Genomic DNA, 17,156 nt, shown 5'->3' with positions numbered 1-17,156 from the left:
AAGGCCTGTCTGAAAACTCTCACCTGAATTGCGGCTGACGACAAAACCATTACAAGTGTATAAAAGGCAGCAGAAGGGCCCCAGCACAAAGTCTGGGTTATTCTAATAAAGCAGGAAAAGCAGAGATTAAAGCCATTTCAGAAATAGGATGCTTCTGCAGTAGAAGCGTCAGCCTTGAGGAACAAAGCAGCTGGCACAGCCAAGAGGCTCCCAAGGCACACCCCGAGCGGCTGTGATGCAGTGGCTGGGCATGTCCTGGCTGGTAAACCCAACCCTGAGTCATCGTGCCACGGCACAGTTCGTAGCTCCTCGATATTCCTTCTCTTGGCAGTGGACAGCCTACTTTTTATTTCTTTTTTTTTTTCTTCCTCTGCTCCTTCCTTCCTTGCAAGCAAGAAGGAAATATTTCAGTTAAATACTCACCTCCTCTGACCCCTTCGCATCTCTGTATTTCTCAAGGAGAACAGAAGGGCTTGTAGCTGCCAGCAGAGCAAAATATACTCCGCTTTGAGACAAGGTACATGTAAACCTGCTGGCTCTCTCAGTAGTGTTTGTAAGGGCTGAGTACTGCTTCTGTGTTTGCGCAACTGCAGCCCGGAATAAGACATTGAGATGACTTTGTCCTTGAAACCACGGAACAGTTCCTGTCTTAACATTTTCTGGTGTCCCTGCCCTAAATTCTCTTTCCATACCCTCACCCCACTTACACAGAACAGAAGCATTTCAGCTTCAATTTCTGCACCTCTGCTGGCTGCGAATGGGAAACACTGGCCGTCATGTTTCCTTTTAGAAGGATACCTTTTGAATTTGCAATGCAGAAATGCTGTTTAAAGATCTCCAGATGTTTCATTTACAGATCCACCAAATCCCAAGTCAGCAGACAGATGAATTGTTAAACAGGAGGAAAGAGCCAGTGCCCCCTCCTCTTGTCCCACACTCTTCTTCCAAGGGTTCCTATGCAGCCTTCCCAACTCCCTGTTCAAACCTTCCTCTGCAAAGGCAGCTGGTCACATTTTTCACCTTCAAAATGTGGTCGCTTGTGATGCGGGGGCAGAGGGAGGGGGAATTAAAATTCTGGCATCCAGACTTGTACCAGATGCTCACCTGGGAGCTGCTCCCCCCGTCACAGGGTCACTCTCTAACGACAGACTGCATCCTGAGCACGCGCCCAGGCGCTGTCAGAGCAAACCTGTTACGGATTCCCAGCACGCAGCAGCGGGAGGGAGACTGTGGAATGGTTAATGGCAGGCGGAGCTGGCGGCAGAGGATGAGGTAATGGCTCCTGCCTGGTCCCAGGGATGCTGGCGCACAGCTCCTGCTGGTCACAGGGCCTCGTCTGCAAAGCCAGACGGGCTTTCAACATCCCGCAAAGTTTATACTCCCTTTCTGCAGCAATAAAAGGAATCCCTCTGCCCACATTTGAAATCGAGGCTTAAATATACTGTGGGTTGAATCTCCCAGTTCTACGTTTGAGTTGGTTTTCAGGGACAGGACATAAAACCTGCCAATCAAAGCACCCACTCAGGGGGAAAAGAGGAAAAATGGGTCCCCAGGAAGAAAAGATAAAACACACACAAAACAAAGCCAAACACACAGAGCTTTTTTTTTCCTTTGGGTGTTCTCACTTAGGGCTAAATGTTTCTAGAAATAATGAGAGTCATGCTAAGAGCATTCTTCTCTCTGCACTAACTGCTCGGCATGCGAGAGGACAAGCTACATGGAGTGCTTTGATTTTCATGTCTGTGGGAGCTGTCTGCGGCTGGATAATCTGCAGCCCAGATGTTGGAACAGCAGTAAAGGCCCTCTCAGCGTATACTCGAGGATGGCAAATGCCTCTATTGCGAAATCCTCAACAAGCCTCCTGTCTTGCCTTCCCTTGCCCTATGGAATCACTCGAGTCACAGGAGATACGATTTGCAGGGACACTGGTGATCAGTGACAAAATAAACAGCTAGTTCACGTGTAGGGAGAACCTTGGTTTGATTTACGCCTACTCCTTCCTAATCAGCGTGCGCTTACAGAGCCTAAAATCATTAATCTAAAAATACATGTTTTCAGAGCAGATATTAGAACGCTGAATGGGTGCCATGAGACCTGACTAAAAGCAATGCAGAAAGTCCGCTCAGCATCCGAAGCGCAGCTCATCAGGCACGTGATTGGGGTCAACGGAGGGACATCAGATCAGAACATTTACTACAATATTTAAACAAAGGGCTACTGGCAAAATTGCTTAAAAAAATAACAACATCTGGCTTTTTTTAAAGGATTTCAAACGAGAGAAAAGATTTCCAGTACTTTCTGACCGTAACACTACTTAGGAATCCAAATAACCTTCAACTTCCATCCACATGTAAATGATAGAACCAAATACCTCTGTTGAACAATTAAAGCTGCTTTCAGGAGAAACGAAAATGTATCCTCTCACAAATACTGTTGTGTGTCCCAGATTTCCAACAAGAATTTCTCCAGAAATAGCAATTTGCAGCTTTTTACTCGGTATAATCCCACCAGGACTCAGCAAATTCCTCTCATATCTGCTCAGTAAAATAAATAGATACCTAAATTAATATTCCAGGGAACCTAGACATGTTTAATAAATTCTGTTCCTGGAACTAGTATCCAAATCATATCAACAGTGATTTTTAAATTTCAAATAAAATGATCCCTATTGTGCAATCAATGAAGCTGGCAAGGCTTTTAAGGTTTACAGGTCAAAAGACGACACATCACTGCATACTGCAAACAGATACTCATGCCTTTTTAGCTCTGTCAATAAATCCTTTGAGAGAACTTGGGAAGAGTAGGGACCTTGATAATAGCTCATTATAAAGGAAGCTACAGAAAACTCCTCACAACAGTATGCTGTAATGGACTGAGGACACATAGGAACAGTTTTCCATCTGTCACTACCCTTTCCAGAAAGCAAGAGAGGACAAAAAAGGAGGGTAGAGGCTGAAAGGCATCTGGGAAAACTTATTGTAAAAATATTTATAGCCTAGGCTCTGTTTAGCCATGTAAAGTGGTGTCAGGTCCATTTATCTCCAAAATGTGCGTGCAAGATTAGGCCCCAAGACCTTCAAGAAAACACTACACACAAGCCCTCAGCGGCATCATGCACAGTGGAGGGAGCCAGGCGGAGTGGTGGCAGCTGCCCTGAGCTGCCCTGCTCAGCCTCTCTTCACCAGCCACGGCCAAAACTGGCACCAGCACCACTATGACTGGCTCCAGTGGCGAGAAATCACAGTGCCATAGGAACACTGCCAGAGGGGAAGACCTTTGGAAGTCTCTTCCAATATCTGATACCCCCAAAGAGATACTAAATGTGACTCCAACCTCCATGGGATTAGCAAAAGCGTTTGAGAAACGCAAACTTTTATCTCCTGCATTTTACAGCACCAGGCACAGGGGCATCACATTTTTAAACCACTCTAATGCTGTCCAAGTTGTGCTGAAAATCACAGAGTGATTTGGGTTGGAAGGGACCTCAAAGCCCATCCAGTTCCACCCCCTGCCATGGGCAGGGACACCTCCCACTGGATCAGGGGCTCCAAGCCCCATCCAACCTGGCCTTGAACCCCTCCAGGGATGGGGCAGTCACCCCTGCTCTGGGCAACATGGGCCAGGGCCTCCCCACCCTCACAGCACAACATTTTGTCCTAAGATCTCATCTCAACCTCTCCTCTTGCAGCTAAAAAATGTTCCCTCTCATCCTATCCCTGCCCTCTCCGATCCAGAGTCGCAGCTTTCCTGGAGTCCCTTTCAGCACTGGAAGCTTCTCTAATGTCTCCCTGAAGCCTTCTCTTCTCCAGGCTGAACAACCCCAACTCTCTCAGCCTGTCCTCGTACAGGAGGTGCTCCAGCCCTGGGATCATCCCTGTGGCCTCCTCTGGACTCACTCCACTAGCTCCCTGTCCTTCCCGTGCCGAGGACTCTGGAACTGGACACAGGGCTCCAGGTGAGGTCTCCTCAGAGCGGAGCTACAGAATCCCTTCCCTCTCCCTGCTGGTCCCACTGCTTTGGATGCAGCCCAGGATACCGTTGGCCTCTGGGCTACGAGCACACGCTGCCAGCTCATGTGGAGCTCCTCATCCACCAGCACCCTAAGTCCTTCTCCCCAGTGCTGCTCTCAATCCATTCTCTGCCTGGCCTGTAATCACGCTGGGCACTGCCCCAGCTCAGGTGCAGGACCTCGCACCTTTATTAACACAGACAGTGCGTGTCCCCTGCCCCAGACTCGGCTCAGCAGGGCCCAGCTGGCCAGGTTGCTGCAGTCGGAGCAGCCAGTAACTGAGGGCAGTGATGCCAGCCAACATACCTGGCAGCCACAGACCCGTGGCCAGGAGCCAGAGGCTCTGCCACCATCACCGCGGTGGCACAGGAGGAGGGAATAAAGCAAGACACTCCTTCCCACACCAGCACAGCTCCATGTGGAGTCACAGCCTGCTGCCACCAACCGTAGAGCCAGGGCCAGGGTGGGTTTCCTCAGACTGCTCGGGTTAAAAACCACCTCGTCCTACTTAATCTGCTAGAGCCATCAGTGCACTGGTAGCAGAATGGAACCTGAAAATCTTACTAGATTGGGCTGCAATAACTGGTTAACCTGGTATTTCCAGCCTGCCATCAAAACAAACATGAGAATAGAATCACAGCCCTTTCTACATTTTTTCGTCTCCTTCTTTTAAAAAACAGCAGTCAAAAGCCCTCTTGAAGCCTTGTTTATAAGCAAACCAGTCTCAAAGTCTGGATTTGCATTGGCAGGGTTTGCAGCCTGCAAAATAAACCTTTCTAGGTAGTGTTTTCCTTCTGCCTATGAGGGAGGAATGGTTTCCAGCGTAATTTTTCCCAGCCTGCATCCCTTTCAAACCACACTGAAGAGAATGTCTAATTCAACACAGCTGGCTGCCCCACGCTTCCCTGGGAGCCCCTGCGCTCCGGGCATGCACCTGCAACCCTTCCTTTAGGAAGGCAATGAATGGCAACACAGAACCCAACAGCCCATTGAGGGTGCTGAGATCACTGCTGCATTCAGAACAGCAGAACGTACAGGAGCTGTTAATTAGCTGCAATGTCTTTGGCAGAAACTTTCCGTTTGGAGGATACTTTATGCTCTGGTACAGTGGATAGCATAAAATATCTTTTTAAAAAGTGTACTTTGTTGATCAGCAGTAAGGCTCCAAACTGACCACCAAGACATAGTTTGAAACAAATCCTGTGATCAAGTGATAAGAAAAATGGCTTTCACTTACTTACATTTTTTTCCCTCTGGTCCTGTGCTCTCCACTTTCCAAAGACATTTGTCCTACTCATGTGTTGCTCGTAATGGGGATTAAGTGAACAAGACCACCAGTTGTGCTCAGCTTTCACTCCACCTGTTACTAGCTACTCTAACAAAAGGCCTCTGGTAAGAAATCCGCACTTTGGCTTCTGAAAATTATTATTGTAATAGGAAAGCCAGAAAAACTATAACGCTTTGTTGATGTAAGGATAGTGACTCTGCATGCTTTGTAAAACTCCACTCTTTCCACATGCTTAGCGAACAAAATCAAGTGCTTGCTACAATTCACGCCCTTCTTTGAGATTCTAAAGTCTTTGCCTTTCAGCCAAGCATCATGTACCAGAAAGAAATAACATCATTATTTGTTAATTAAGGTTTGGCATTGTAATTTGCAAGAAATATTTCAAAGATGCAACAAAATGAACATGAACTTATTGTAAAAGATATCCCTAGAACTTCCTCCTGTAGATGCAGACATCTGGCAAAAACTTGCCTTCTTGTACGAGGTAACTTCAAAGCTGCTTGTTCCAGCCCTGCGCACTGTCCTTCCACATGGGTGGGGCTCACATCCTCTCGGCAGCGCTGCCAAGGCTCGTTTTGCGATCATAAACGTGTCATGGAAGATCACGTGGTCAAAAGAGATCGAAACAATTCTGTGGCTTCGACTTGAACGCTGGAGAGCAGCCCAAGGACTGTACCCCACCCACATCATGGATGGACCTCCGGTCACACGATGGGAAGCACGTGCACTTTGCAACAGGGGATCAAGCAGACCCTTGCTGGTCCAAGAAGCCAGGCAGCTGTATTTTTGCCACGTCTTGAGAGAGAAACTGTGTGGACAGGGCTGATTTGCAGAGTCCCTGCAGACCCCCTTCCCAGCCCGCATCTAATCAGGCTGGACAGGCCTCCTTGATGCCATCCTGCACGTGAAACGGGAGCTTTCGCCATGGAAACAAGGCTTGCTTTTCAAAACACATTTGGACACACAAGCTGCTCCTGTGCAGTATATGTCTGAAAGGAGAAAGGATTCTTCATCTTGAAGAAAACATTACCTACAATTCCTGGCAAACGCCTGAACGCGATCTCTATTCCTTTTCTTTCCTCATAAAATGCAACTTGCACTCCCACTGATATACTTCTAGTAGTCTTCTTCTGTACTTATAAAAGAAAAAAGCTTCAGACGTTTCCCAGCTCCCTTTCCTAATGCAGATTCATGCACCATCACATTCTACAATTGTTCAGTACCTGACACTGCCCAGAGGGATAACAGGGCTATTAATGAAATGTCACAATCTGTGGACTTCAAGAGCTGTCATCGAAACCGAGAGACATGGGATAGTCGGGGGCTGTCTGAGCTGTTGGTAGAACCAGGGCGGCTCAGCAGTTCTGTATCAACAAAGATACAGAGGTAAAATGCTGAGGGGCTGAAACAACCACACACATCAAAAGATGACGCACAGAGGTGCTGCCTGGTGCGCTGTGCGGTGCTGTCTTCTAGAACTCACTGCTATCAAACTGCAAGTCAACTTACAACCAGTCAACAAATAGCAAAGATTTATCGATTCTCTGTTCAAGTCCATGCAGTAAGACCACTTGGATGTCTTTCAAATAACAGCCTCTGTTCTTCTCTGTTCCTCATGTTTATTTTTCACCTTCAGCCTTCTACTCAAACAGGTGCCACAAGAAGCATCTGACAGTTTCCAATCCTCTCATTCAGCACCGCTTGAGCACCTTTTCCATTCTCCTTTTTTCCTCATATCCTCTGCAGCTGGCTGCTATCGCACCTGAAGGCACTGATCATTGACTGCTCCGAGTTTAATTACCATGCAAAAAAACAGAGTGAACACCAAGTCTTTTAAATGTCATCCAAACATAGCACCTCCCTCCCCATCAGGGATGTGAATGTTTTCAAATCTTGTGAAACCCAAACCTGCTGTCTCTTCCTACCCAGTCTTCTTCAGGAGCAGCAGCACCTGCACAGACCCTACAGCTTCCACACTGCCAGCTTGTGAAAAGCTGCCGTAAAGGCCTATTAACCTTTAGCAAAGACATAAAACCAGAGCTGACAGTTTTCACAACCAACCCTGGCCAATGCATACTCAGTATTGTAACCCAGCCTTGCACGATGGCATCAAAAAGCTTTAACTACTTGCAGTGTTAAAGCATCTCATTCCTCAATGAAGCACTGACCTATTCATCCAAACAAACCAAACGGCAACGCCGCCAGTTGCAAAGGAGGGCTGAGCTCAGCCAGGCTGGAGGAGACTGGGGAATACGGCCCGTGGCAGCATGCTGAAACATCTGTCAGCTCCCCAGAACCTACACAATTCTTGAGAAATACAGAGTAGAAAACTTACACAAGCGCTATGAGCTGCCAACCGCATGGTAAAGAAAAACATGAACAAATCCTGGCAGTGAGCATCCTTCATCAAGTGTTCTGAGGTGCTTTATAGGCACTAGGACAGAAAAGACTTAAGGATGTGACACCCACTCCAGGGCAAGGAAACTGGCTCATTCGGCACCACCTGAGCAGTGACCAAAACCCAGGAATTCTAATGGCAACCACCTAGGTGCGTGTACTGTCAGCTTAGGAGAGCTCGCTCGAGGCCTGTGTGACCCCAGGAATGCGAGTACAGAGTTCAGACCAGCACAGCATCCGTTTGTTACCCTCTATCAGAACATTCCTGGTTTTCTACAGCCCCAGGGGAGTGTCCAAAGGACAAAGTGTTTCCACGAAACAAAGGAACTTGAGGAAGTTATTTTATAAAACTTTTAAACAACTCCATAGATGGGAAAATTAAGCCATAGGCAGAAATACAAATTTATGATAATTTTATGATAAACAGTAAATGTTTGTTTAGAATAAAAACAGTCAGTGCATTGTTTTTTAGTCTCAAAGTTGTGGTAAAATCTAATGAAGAAATCCCAGGACCTGCTGGTGTTAAACAGGAAATTCATCTTACACCACTTGTTATTTCCAATTCCCGTATGCCAATACGGGAATGCTTTACAATACCTACCTGGCAGGAAGGAGTTTGAATCTGTTACACCAACAAAGCATCAGGATTAAGCCATCATATTTTTCAACACAAAAGGAATCCAATCCCTCCTCTAAAATAGTTTCCTGCCATATCTAGACACATAATTATATTTTTTCTTTTCTCCTGAACCTGTTACCTATGAAGGTGTCAACCTGTAAGTACTCTAACATGAACAGTCACCACAAACAGCTTATTTTTTCCCTGAGAAGTCAATATGAGACACCAGCCTTACTTACCTGACACAAAAATATTCCTGCTGCAGTGGCTATATTTTTGCCAAGGAGAGCAAAGAAGGAAATGCTGTACTTACTTGTTGAAGAGATTCAGTCCAATCCTATAGTGGCGTTTCCTGATAACATCGTTACTGAAGGCTGGGGAATCCCAGCTGTTGCGCGTTTCTTTGTGGTACGTTTGTTTGCTCAAGGTTTGCTCCCTCAGGCTGTCCCTGGAAGAAGATTCTGAGCTACAGTTTATTGTGTCATTAGAGTTGGAAGTGCTGTTGATGCTGTCGTTGTCTCCGTCAGAATAATCAGACTCTGATTTGCTTTGCCTGTTTGCTGTGCCATTGATGGCCAAATGGCTGTCTATAGGCCTAGCCCTGTGTCTGGCCTCCGGTTCCTCTCGGGGTATGATCTTGGCAGGAATACTGTGCGGGATGTGTTTTGGGCTTCCTTGTTGACTAGTGATCCCTCGGTCATATGCATTTTGTCTCTTTAATGAGCCCCTCTCCGAGCGATCACTCAAGTCCACCGAACTGTCACTGGGTGGCTCTATAGTTAGCAATGGCAGATGATCCATTCTCATCCTTTGTTCCTGACACTCCAGTGATGGGGTGCTCCTGCAGCTCGTATCCGTGTCTATCTTATCGTCTTTGTGGGTCATAGACCAGTACTCTTGAGAAGAGTTCACAGACCGAAGCCTCAAGTCAGATTCTGTGCTGGACGGTCTGTCTACTGACTGGGAAAGGGGAAGGGGTGGGGACAGCTCTTCCTCGTCTATATATAACGTAACATCACTGTAGGACGCTGTCATCTCGTCAAGCTTCCGGTGATCCACATTGTGAATTGCTGGTTTAGTTTGAGCACAACTATCCCTTTCCAATTCACGACTTCTGACTTGATCCGGAGTTTGGACTTCATCAGAGTGCAGACTACGGCAATTCAGTGCATCGTCAATGGACTCTGCCAGGGATTTCACTTGCCGGGAAAAAGCATCCTCCAGTTCCGTTATTGCATCAGCAAAATCAGTAGATGCTGCTGGAGACTTCATTGTAGCTGACTCTCCAAGGTCACCACATTCAGACTGTACCAGCGATCCCAGCTTTGACCCATCGTTTGTAACAGAAACTTGTTTTCCTTCAAAGTAAGAGCTGTGGACTTTCTCAGGTCCTTCAAAGGAAAACTGCATTCTCATATTGGACAGTACAATGCGCCTTGACATACGATTTTCAGACATAGAACTTCGAAGACGCTCAAAGTTTTTGTTCATCTGATACTGGCGAAAAGCTGTTTGTATCGTTCGAGCAGCATGTCTAGTTATGAGACGGCCTCCATATTTCCGTTCTAGCATTTCCACCTGGGAAGAGGTGAATACAATTACTCTGTTGCTTGATGCAGGTCAGAACAAGATTAAAGTACAACAAAAAAATCTTTTAACAACTTGAATTTTTAGAAGTTTTTCAAAGCATTTACTGTTTTGGGAAGCAAACCCTCAAGGCTCCAGCCTAACAGCTGAACAGATGGTGAACCCAAAAGTCATGGGCAAAATCCACCATAAAAATACAGACAAGACCATGGGAATATAGTCCTATAAAATCACGGTGCTGGCAGTTTGTGAGTGTGTGTTTAAGGTTTGGTTTTCACTCACTGGCATTGCTGTAACCCTGTGCAGACGTGACAGCACTAACACAGCTCAGCGCAGTCATAAAACGGTTTTGATTGGAAGGGACCTTAAAGTCCATCCAGTTCCATCCCCTGCCCTGGGCAGGGACACCTCCCACTGGATCAGGCTGCCCAAGCCCCATCCAACCTGGCCTTCAACACCTCCAGATATGGGGCAGCCACCCCTGCTCTGGGCAACCTGGGCCAGGGTCTCCCCATCCTCACAGCAGAATATTTCTTCCCAAAATCTCATTTCAATCTCACCATTTTCCACCTGGAAATGGTTCTCCCACATCCTGTTCCTGCCCTCCCTGATCCAGAGCCCCTGCCAGCTTTTCTGGAGCCCCTTTCAGCACTGGAGGCTGCTCTAAGGTCTCCTTGGCGCCTTTTGTTCTCCAGGCTGAACAAGCCCAACTCTCTCAGCCTGCAAATTCTTTTTCTGTAGGGACAACTGCAGAGAAAGGAAATCCAAGTATAATGTAAATTGGCACGTTTTGGGAGTAAATTCTAACCACAGCCATCACCTTGCCAGGCACACTTTGCTTTTTACATGAATAAAAACCAGGCAGCATTGTTCCACCCAGACCTTATACCAAAGCCTCACAGACCACCTGCTTCCGGAAAGCTTTCTCTGATAAAACATCGACATTCACAGCCTTCCTCAAACTCAGAACATATTTCTGACTTTCTAAATACAAATTCGAATCTATTTTTATTTTTGTAATTACACTCAGCACTATGAGTGTTTCCAATTATCAGAATGAATATGCCTAATAAATACATTATAAATGCTATCAATTTAAGCTAGTGAAAACCCACCACGTCAATACTTTTGGCAGACTCATTAGATATTTTCAAGCCTTCCCTTCCTAACCACAAAAAAGCATCACTTATTTAAGAAACACTGAACAAAATGAATAACTAGTTTTATTTCAATTTTTCCCCCAATATTTAATTCCTGTTCTGATCAGTCATTGTTGGATACGTATTGTTCATACACGGAACTCCCACCAATCATCGTTTAGTGCTACAATTAAACCCACCACTTTTTTTGGCAGCATTTTTGCATAAGTCTAAGCAATTTTCGTAATACCCCCATGATTCACAAGTCATTTCTCCTGGCCTGCAACTGCAGATACCCTTTCTCATGAGACCCCATGTTGTAATCCCTCTGTCACACGCACGTGCACTCACCACCTCTTCAGTCCACAACTTGGAGATCTTTCCAAGCAATGGTTAAGTTCAGATATCGATGTCCGGGGGGCTTCATCCTGAGGAACTAAACGCTACTCAACAATGTTCTCTACTCCATTATGCCTGTCATGTGGGAGTAGTTACATATTTCTTTTGGTTCTACTGCCAGGGTCAACAGCTCCCGTTCCCCTTCCATGTTAAAGACAATCTCCTTCTTGGCTCAATGCTTTTAGATGTGAATCACTGTGTTTGATTTTTATGTTTTCTCGGATGAGCTCAGACCAGGATTACCACTAAGGAATTCAGTTTTTGGCTGTATCTCGAAAATTCTCTTAACTGAGCTCCCAAAGCCATGACTGATCTCCGAGCTGGGAATCTGGAAATCCCTGCATCATTTTCTACAATTTGTCTTTAAAAAAAAATCACTTAGCCTTCCATCCTCAAAAGGGTCTCCCACTGCCCTCACATTTGCACAGGTCAAAGAGCCTTTGAGATCACTTGTAAAGGCAGTCTGAAGACTAAAAAAAAAGAGTCAAGAAGTCCTGTCCCAGTGCTGCCACTGCTGCTACACAATTATTACGACCTCTCTTCATAGTTTACATTAGGTCACATGTGTTTGAATAAATCTAAAGAGATTATTTTGCTGGACTGATCTCAAAACAAATGATGAATTGTTAATTTAGTTTTCCTCTCAAAATTAAATGTCAAACCTAAAGAAAAGAAAACTGGCAGAGCTGTTGTGAAAGAGTAAAACAAAAACTAATGGTCTATAAAATAAATCTGGACTTTGTGCTTGCAAACAGGCTGTCGTCCTTCAGGTTCGCACAGAAAACAATGCCATCACCGCCTGCCATAAATTTGGAGGGTTTGGAGGGAAATTTAACTGCATACTTTGGACTTTGCCTAGATGATTTCCTAGGCATGTGACTAGTATTTCTAATAAATGTTAATGCATGTTAAATGCACATCACCTGTAGGTAAAGCCTTGGACATGTTCCTAAAGAGTTTTAAAATATCTTCTGAGATTTCAATGAGAGCTTTTCAAGAGCAGCAGGCAACTCCCCAGCACCGAGCTTCCTGTATGTGTCACTGTCACTTTTTATTGTGTAGGGCTCCCTGAACAAATACAAAATAACATCTGCAGTCCTTGTTCTCTATCAAACTGGCACAAAAGGACAGATGGGATTGGGCTCTGTGGAATAGCCGCAGTGCAGGAGGCCTCTTTAGGAAGCCGTATACTCTACATCAATCTCCTACAAGGCATCCGGCAAAAATGACTGCCAACGATGGAAGGGGATGGAACATTTGGTTGGACTCAATGATCCGGTGGGTCTCTTCCAACCTGGCAATTCTATGATTCTATGACTCTATGATTTAGGATTGCATGAGGGGGCCCAGTTTAATAGCAGGGCTGGTATAGCCTAGATCAAGAACCAGGACTTGGAGATGTCCCCACTCCAAAACAGTTCGGTCTGCATAAACGCTAAACTCTTACTTGTTATCCCAATACTGTCTTCAGCTTTAAGTCAACTTTACATGGTTCTCCAATCTGACATTCCACAACAACGAACAGATGGCAGGTGAGACGTAGCCCCTACACATTTCACTGACTACCAGTGCCTGGTCCCACATCAGGAGCAGTTCGCTTCCTGTCTACAGCATTTCGCGCTATGTTTACATCCAAGTTGGAGCGATTATCCAAACCACCACCACGATTCACAGCAAACAAAATACTCTGCAGCAAGGAAGATCTCTAACAAAAAACACCCCGACTCCTTCTCCCCAACACAGATGTATTGGCTACTGTGCATCTATCAGTGAAACCCAGGGCATCCTGCATACTCACTTACCTTAAGCTATCGCAGCATCATTTTCAAATGATAGATATGAACTTAAATATCAATAAACATCTTCCAGATAGGACAACATTCATAATAAAGCTCAAGACGAATGGCAGAGGCTGACTGCCTCACAGAACACCTTTCTAGGGACAAAGCTTTGAACACCTATAAAAGCTTCGATCCAGCTTTTCGTAAAGCACATAGGAGTTGCTCCCAGTTGCGTAAAACACAATCAAGATCTTGAATTCACCCCACAGATTCGAGAGAATATCAAAGACATCGAGGTTTCAAAATGTCTCATTTTTGTAGACAAATATTTTGTGTTATTACGTTCTAGTACTTGTCCCAAACACGAAATCACAATTCCTAGTAGAACTGTTTTTACTTCTAACACTATTAACATGTCTTCTAGGTGTTTCTTTGGCTAGAAGGAAAGCAGTGTGGGACACAGGGACAACACAGAAAAACAGTCAAAACCTGTCAATGCTGACATATGACTATTTTGGACTAAGTTGGTTGCAAGAAAAAAAGGTATTTTCAGCATCACAACTGAAGTGATGCTAGAAAAGATTTTTCCCAGCTTACAGATATGTTGCCTTTGCCGTAAATTAGGTAACAGAGCTCAAATACCTGCTTATCTTGTAGGTCTGAAGAGAGTTCATAGCTCTCAGAAAGTGATCTTGACCTTTTAATAGCGTCTTCCTCTGCTTGTTTTCGCAGTATGGATGTTGAATGCTGAAGTTTTGGCCTCCGAGATCTTTGTTGTCCAGGGGAGACGGAATACAGCCCGTAAGCAGAATGATCGTAATGGTCTGGACTTAGAGCTGAGCTGTGGGTTATAGGGCCTTGATGGTAGCTGGACGGGCTATCCAAAGACGTGCCGGTTTCGCTGCTTGGACCTTCCCCCTCAACGCTAGACAGAATGGAAAGACAGGAAAATCCTCAGGTCAGTACTGTACACCAGAACGGTCAGGAACAAATAGCACAGTCTTTGCTTTGCATTGTTTTATGTAGACATGCAGCACATTTTGTTCAAATTTGGATACAAGTAGTACAGGATAACGTGGCCTTCACGTCAAACACCAGGGTTTCACTGCAGTCCACGCAAGGCTCCGTTTCTGCTGCAGAAGTCATCTCTAGAGCATGGGTAATGCAGGGGCAATGAGATCGCGGGCATTATTTACCTTTATACTGTAATTACATCCTGAGTAAGTCACTCGGCAACTACAGTGTAAAGTAAAACTTTTAATTTCTTACAAGACAGCTCATTTCCAAGTTGTTCTACTTCAAAATGACAGATGCTTATTTGTGTCTTTCCCTGCTTGGACAAAAAAAAAGTAATACTTCCTGACCTTTATATTACAGTCTGACATAAAAGGATTACTCTCACGTTACTCATAGGAGATTTGGGATTTAATGGATCTTATGAGCTTCTGTATTTCTGCAAATTGAAGTTGGGAAAAGGTACCTCCAGGAGAAATCTCATTTACTTCTCTGTTAGTGAAAGACTGCTCCCAGGGGATACTTCTGGCATGCTTTGTAGTAAAGCATCCCAAGGGATGGCTTTCTTGCTAATGAAAGCAAAGTGGTTTCAGGTAGGGAAAGCACAACAGGAGCTAGTTCAGGCAAACCAAACACTTTGTTTTCACACGAAGTTTGTTATTGCTAAGGAATAAAGGAAAGCAAAAAACCCTTTCTATTAAAGGAGGTGTGCACAGTAGAAAACATTTTAAAACTGATTTCTAGGCATTCACCCTGAAGTACTGACGACTAATTCGCACACGGCAATGGTGAACGCACTTTCACTCTTTCAAAATATCTTTTTCATGTTTCATTTAAATATTTACCATCTGCCTCATCCTGGGTACACAGAGCATTGACAGAAAATGAAAATTTACTTTGTTTTAATCACTCAAAAGACTCAGTAAACACTGTGCACACACCTGAATATGAGCATTTGCACTGCTTCCCCTACCTTCTCTTTTAGGAACAGGTACATCCGAACTCTAAAGGAATAAAATCCCACGTCTCCACCACGCCCTCTGTTTCTTATTTTGCTTCCATTCGCGTGCAGAGGAACATAACCAACAGAGCCCTTAAGGAATATAACCGAGAGAGCCCTCCGGCCGGCTGCGGCAGGGAACGCCGAGCCCCTTGCTGCACACCCCACGCAATCCGTCCCGCGGTTCAAAGTACAGCGAGATTCCCAGGAGCAGCACGCTCTGCGCAGCGCCAGGGAGATCAAGGGGAATGCTGGCAGAGCTCCCCCAGCTTGAACAGAAACTGCTTTTTAAAGCCAAGGAGAAAAAAAACCACCTCTCACGCTTCTCCAAACGCTTCTACAAACACACAGAACTGAAGGCGAGCCCTCCCTCTGCCCATCAAAAACACAACCCTACCCGAAAGGCATTTTCAAACATACTTCATCCAGGCTGGAAAGATTTGCAGTGTGCGCACGTGACTTTTCCAAAACGGAAGCTGACAGGAAACTAATCCCTTTCCCTTCAAGGTACAGCTGGCTTTCAACTTAAAAATGACAAATTGCTTGCTAGGCCATCGGATCTGCGTAACCACCCTCAGAAACAAACACGGAGCCTCCCCACAGCAGCCATTACAGGGGCAAGCGCCACGCTGAGCTGCTTCACAGCTGTGAACACCAGAACACGTTCCTCGGTGCTGCTGACCAGGAGCCCACGCTGCTCTGCACACAGAACCACAGAATGGTTTGGGTTGGGAGGGACCTCAAAGCCCAACCAGTTCAATCACCCTGCCATGGGCAGGGACACCTCCCACTGGATCAGGGGCTCCAAGCCCCATCCAACCTGGCCTTGAGCACCTCCAGGGATGGGGCAGCCACCCCTGCTCTGGGCAACCTGGGCCAGGGTCTCCCCATCCTCACAGCAGAATATTTCTTCCCAAAATCTCATTTCAATCTCACCATTTTCCACCTGGAAACGGTTCCCCCTCATCCTGTTCCTGCCCTCCCTGATCCAGAGCCCCCCCCCAGCTTTCCTGGAGCCCCTTTCAGCACTGGAGGCTGCTCTAAGGTCTCCTTGGCGCCTTTTGTTCTCCAGGCTGAACAACCCCAACTCTCTCAGCCTGTCCTTGTACAGGAGGTGCTCCAGCCCTTGGACCATCTCCGTGGCCTCCTCAGGATTCGCTCCAACAGATCTAGGCTCCTAACAATAACCTCATTTCTAAACATTTTTGCAAGGGTAAGTAAGTACACATGCAAGCATGGAAAACTTTTTTTTAGCAAGAAGTCAAGAATTATCACTATTTCCCTCTCATTAGGTTCGGTGACTTATTTTATCTTCCTCACCCTTAAATTGTGAACTATCTAATAACACATCCACAATGATTATAATCCCGTGTTGACATTTTAATAACGATTCCTCCAGTGGATCACTTAACCTTTTCACCAACATAAGGATACTGCCCTAATCAGAAAACACTGGGAGAGGGTACACTGAGGCTCTGGTTAAAGCCGGGGTTTTTTTCTTTATTTGTAGTTTGTCTTTTGTACCCTTTCCAGATATAAGTACGACCTTTGACTGTCCACAATTCCTGCTCTGGTTTTGTTCCCAGGCCCGTTCCCTGCCATCCTGTCTGACCTCTGGAGCACAGCAGTGATCACCCAGCAAGTGATTCACTTTGCTGGAAAGCAAAGCCGCATGCTCCATCACCACCGCGCATCGGAGGGCTTCCTCCCACCCAGCCCTTCCTCGGCTGCCAAGCTGAGAGCGGCTGAAGCTCCGTACAAGTTATTTCTTACAAGCCAAACCCCACTGGCAGGGAACAGCAGCTTGCTTTCTACTCCTTACCACGATACATAGAATCACCAGGTTGGAAGAGACCTACTGGATCATCGAGTCCAACCATTCCTATCAAACACTAAACCATGTCCCTCAGCACCTCGTCCACC

The 17,156-nt window shown here is 45.8% G+C and overlaps 1 protein-coding gene across 6 annotated transcripts in view; it reads right to left on the bottom strand.

Annotated features, from left to right (window-relative positions):
* The window catches only part of IQSEC1 (IQ motif and Sec7 domain ArfGEF 1), a 160,071-nt gene that overhangs the window by 38,635 nt on the left and 104,280 nt on the right, over positions 1 to 17,156 (bottom strand). For all 6 annotated transcript variants that reach the window (XM_069865646.1, XM_069865647.1, XM_069865648.1 and 3 more), the window contains exons 2-3: positions 13,862 to 14,144; positions 8,627 to 9,891 (exon numbers count right to left, since the gene is read on the bottom strand). In XM_069865646.1, the coding sequence (XP_069721747.1) occupies positions 8,627 to 9,885 (1,259 nt within the window). In that variant the 5' untranslated portion in view covers positions 9,886 to 9,891; positions 13,862 to 14,144. The remainder of the gene's footprint in view (positions 1 to 8,626; positions 9,892 to 13,861; positions 14,145 to 17,156) is intronic.

Source organism: Phaenicophaeus curvirostris, chromosome 11 (genome assembly GCF_032191515.1).
Source record: "Phaenicophaeus curvirostris isolate KB17595 chromosome 11, BPBGC_Pcur_1.0, whole genome shotgun sequence".
NCBI lineage: Eukaryota > Metazoa > Chordata > Aves > Cuculiformes > Cuculidae > Phaenicophaeus > Phaenicophaeus curvirostris.
Note: the sequence above shows the minus strand (reverse complement) of the source record. Positions and strands in the feature narration are given on the sequence as shown.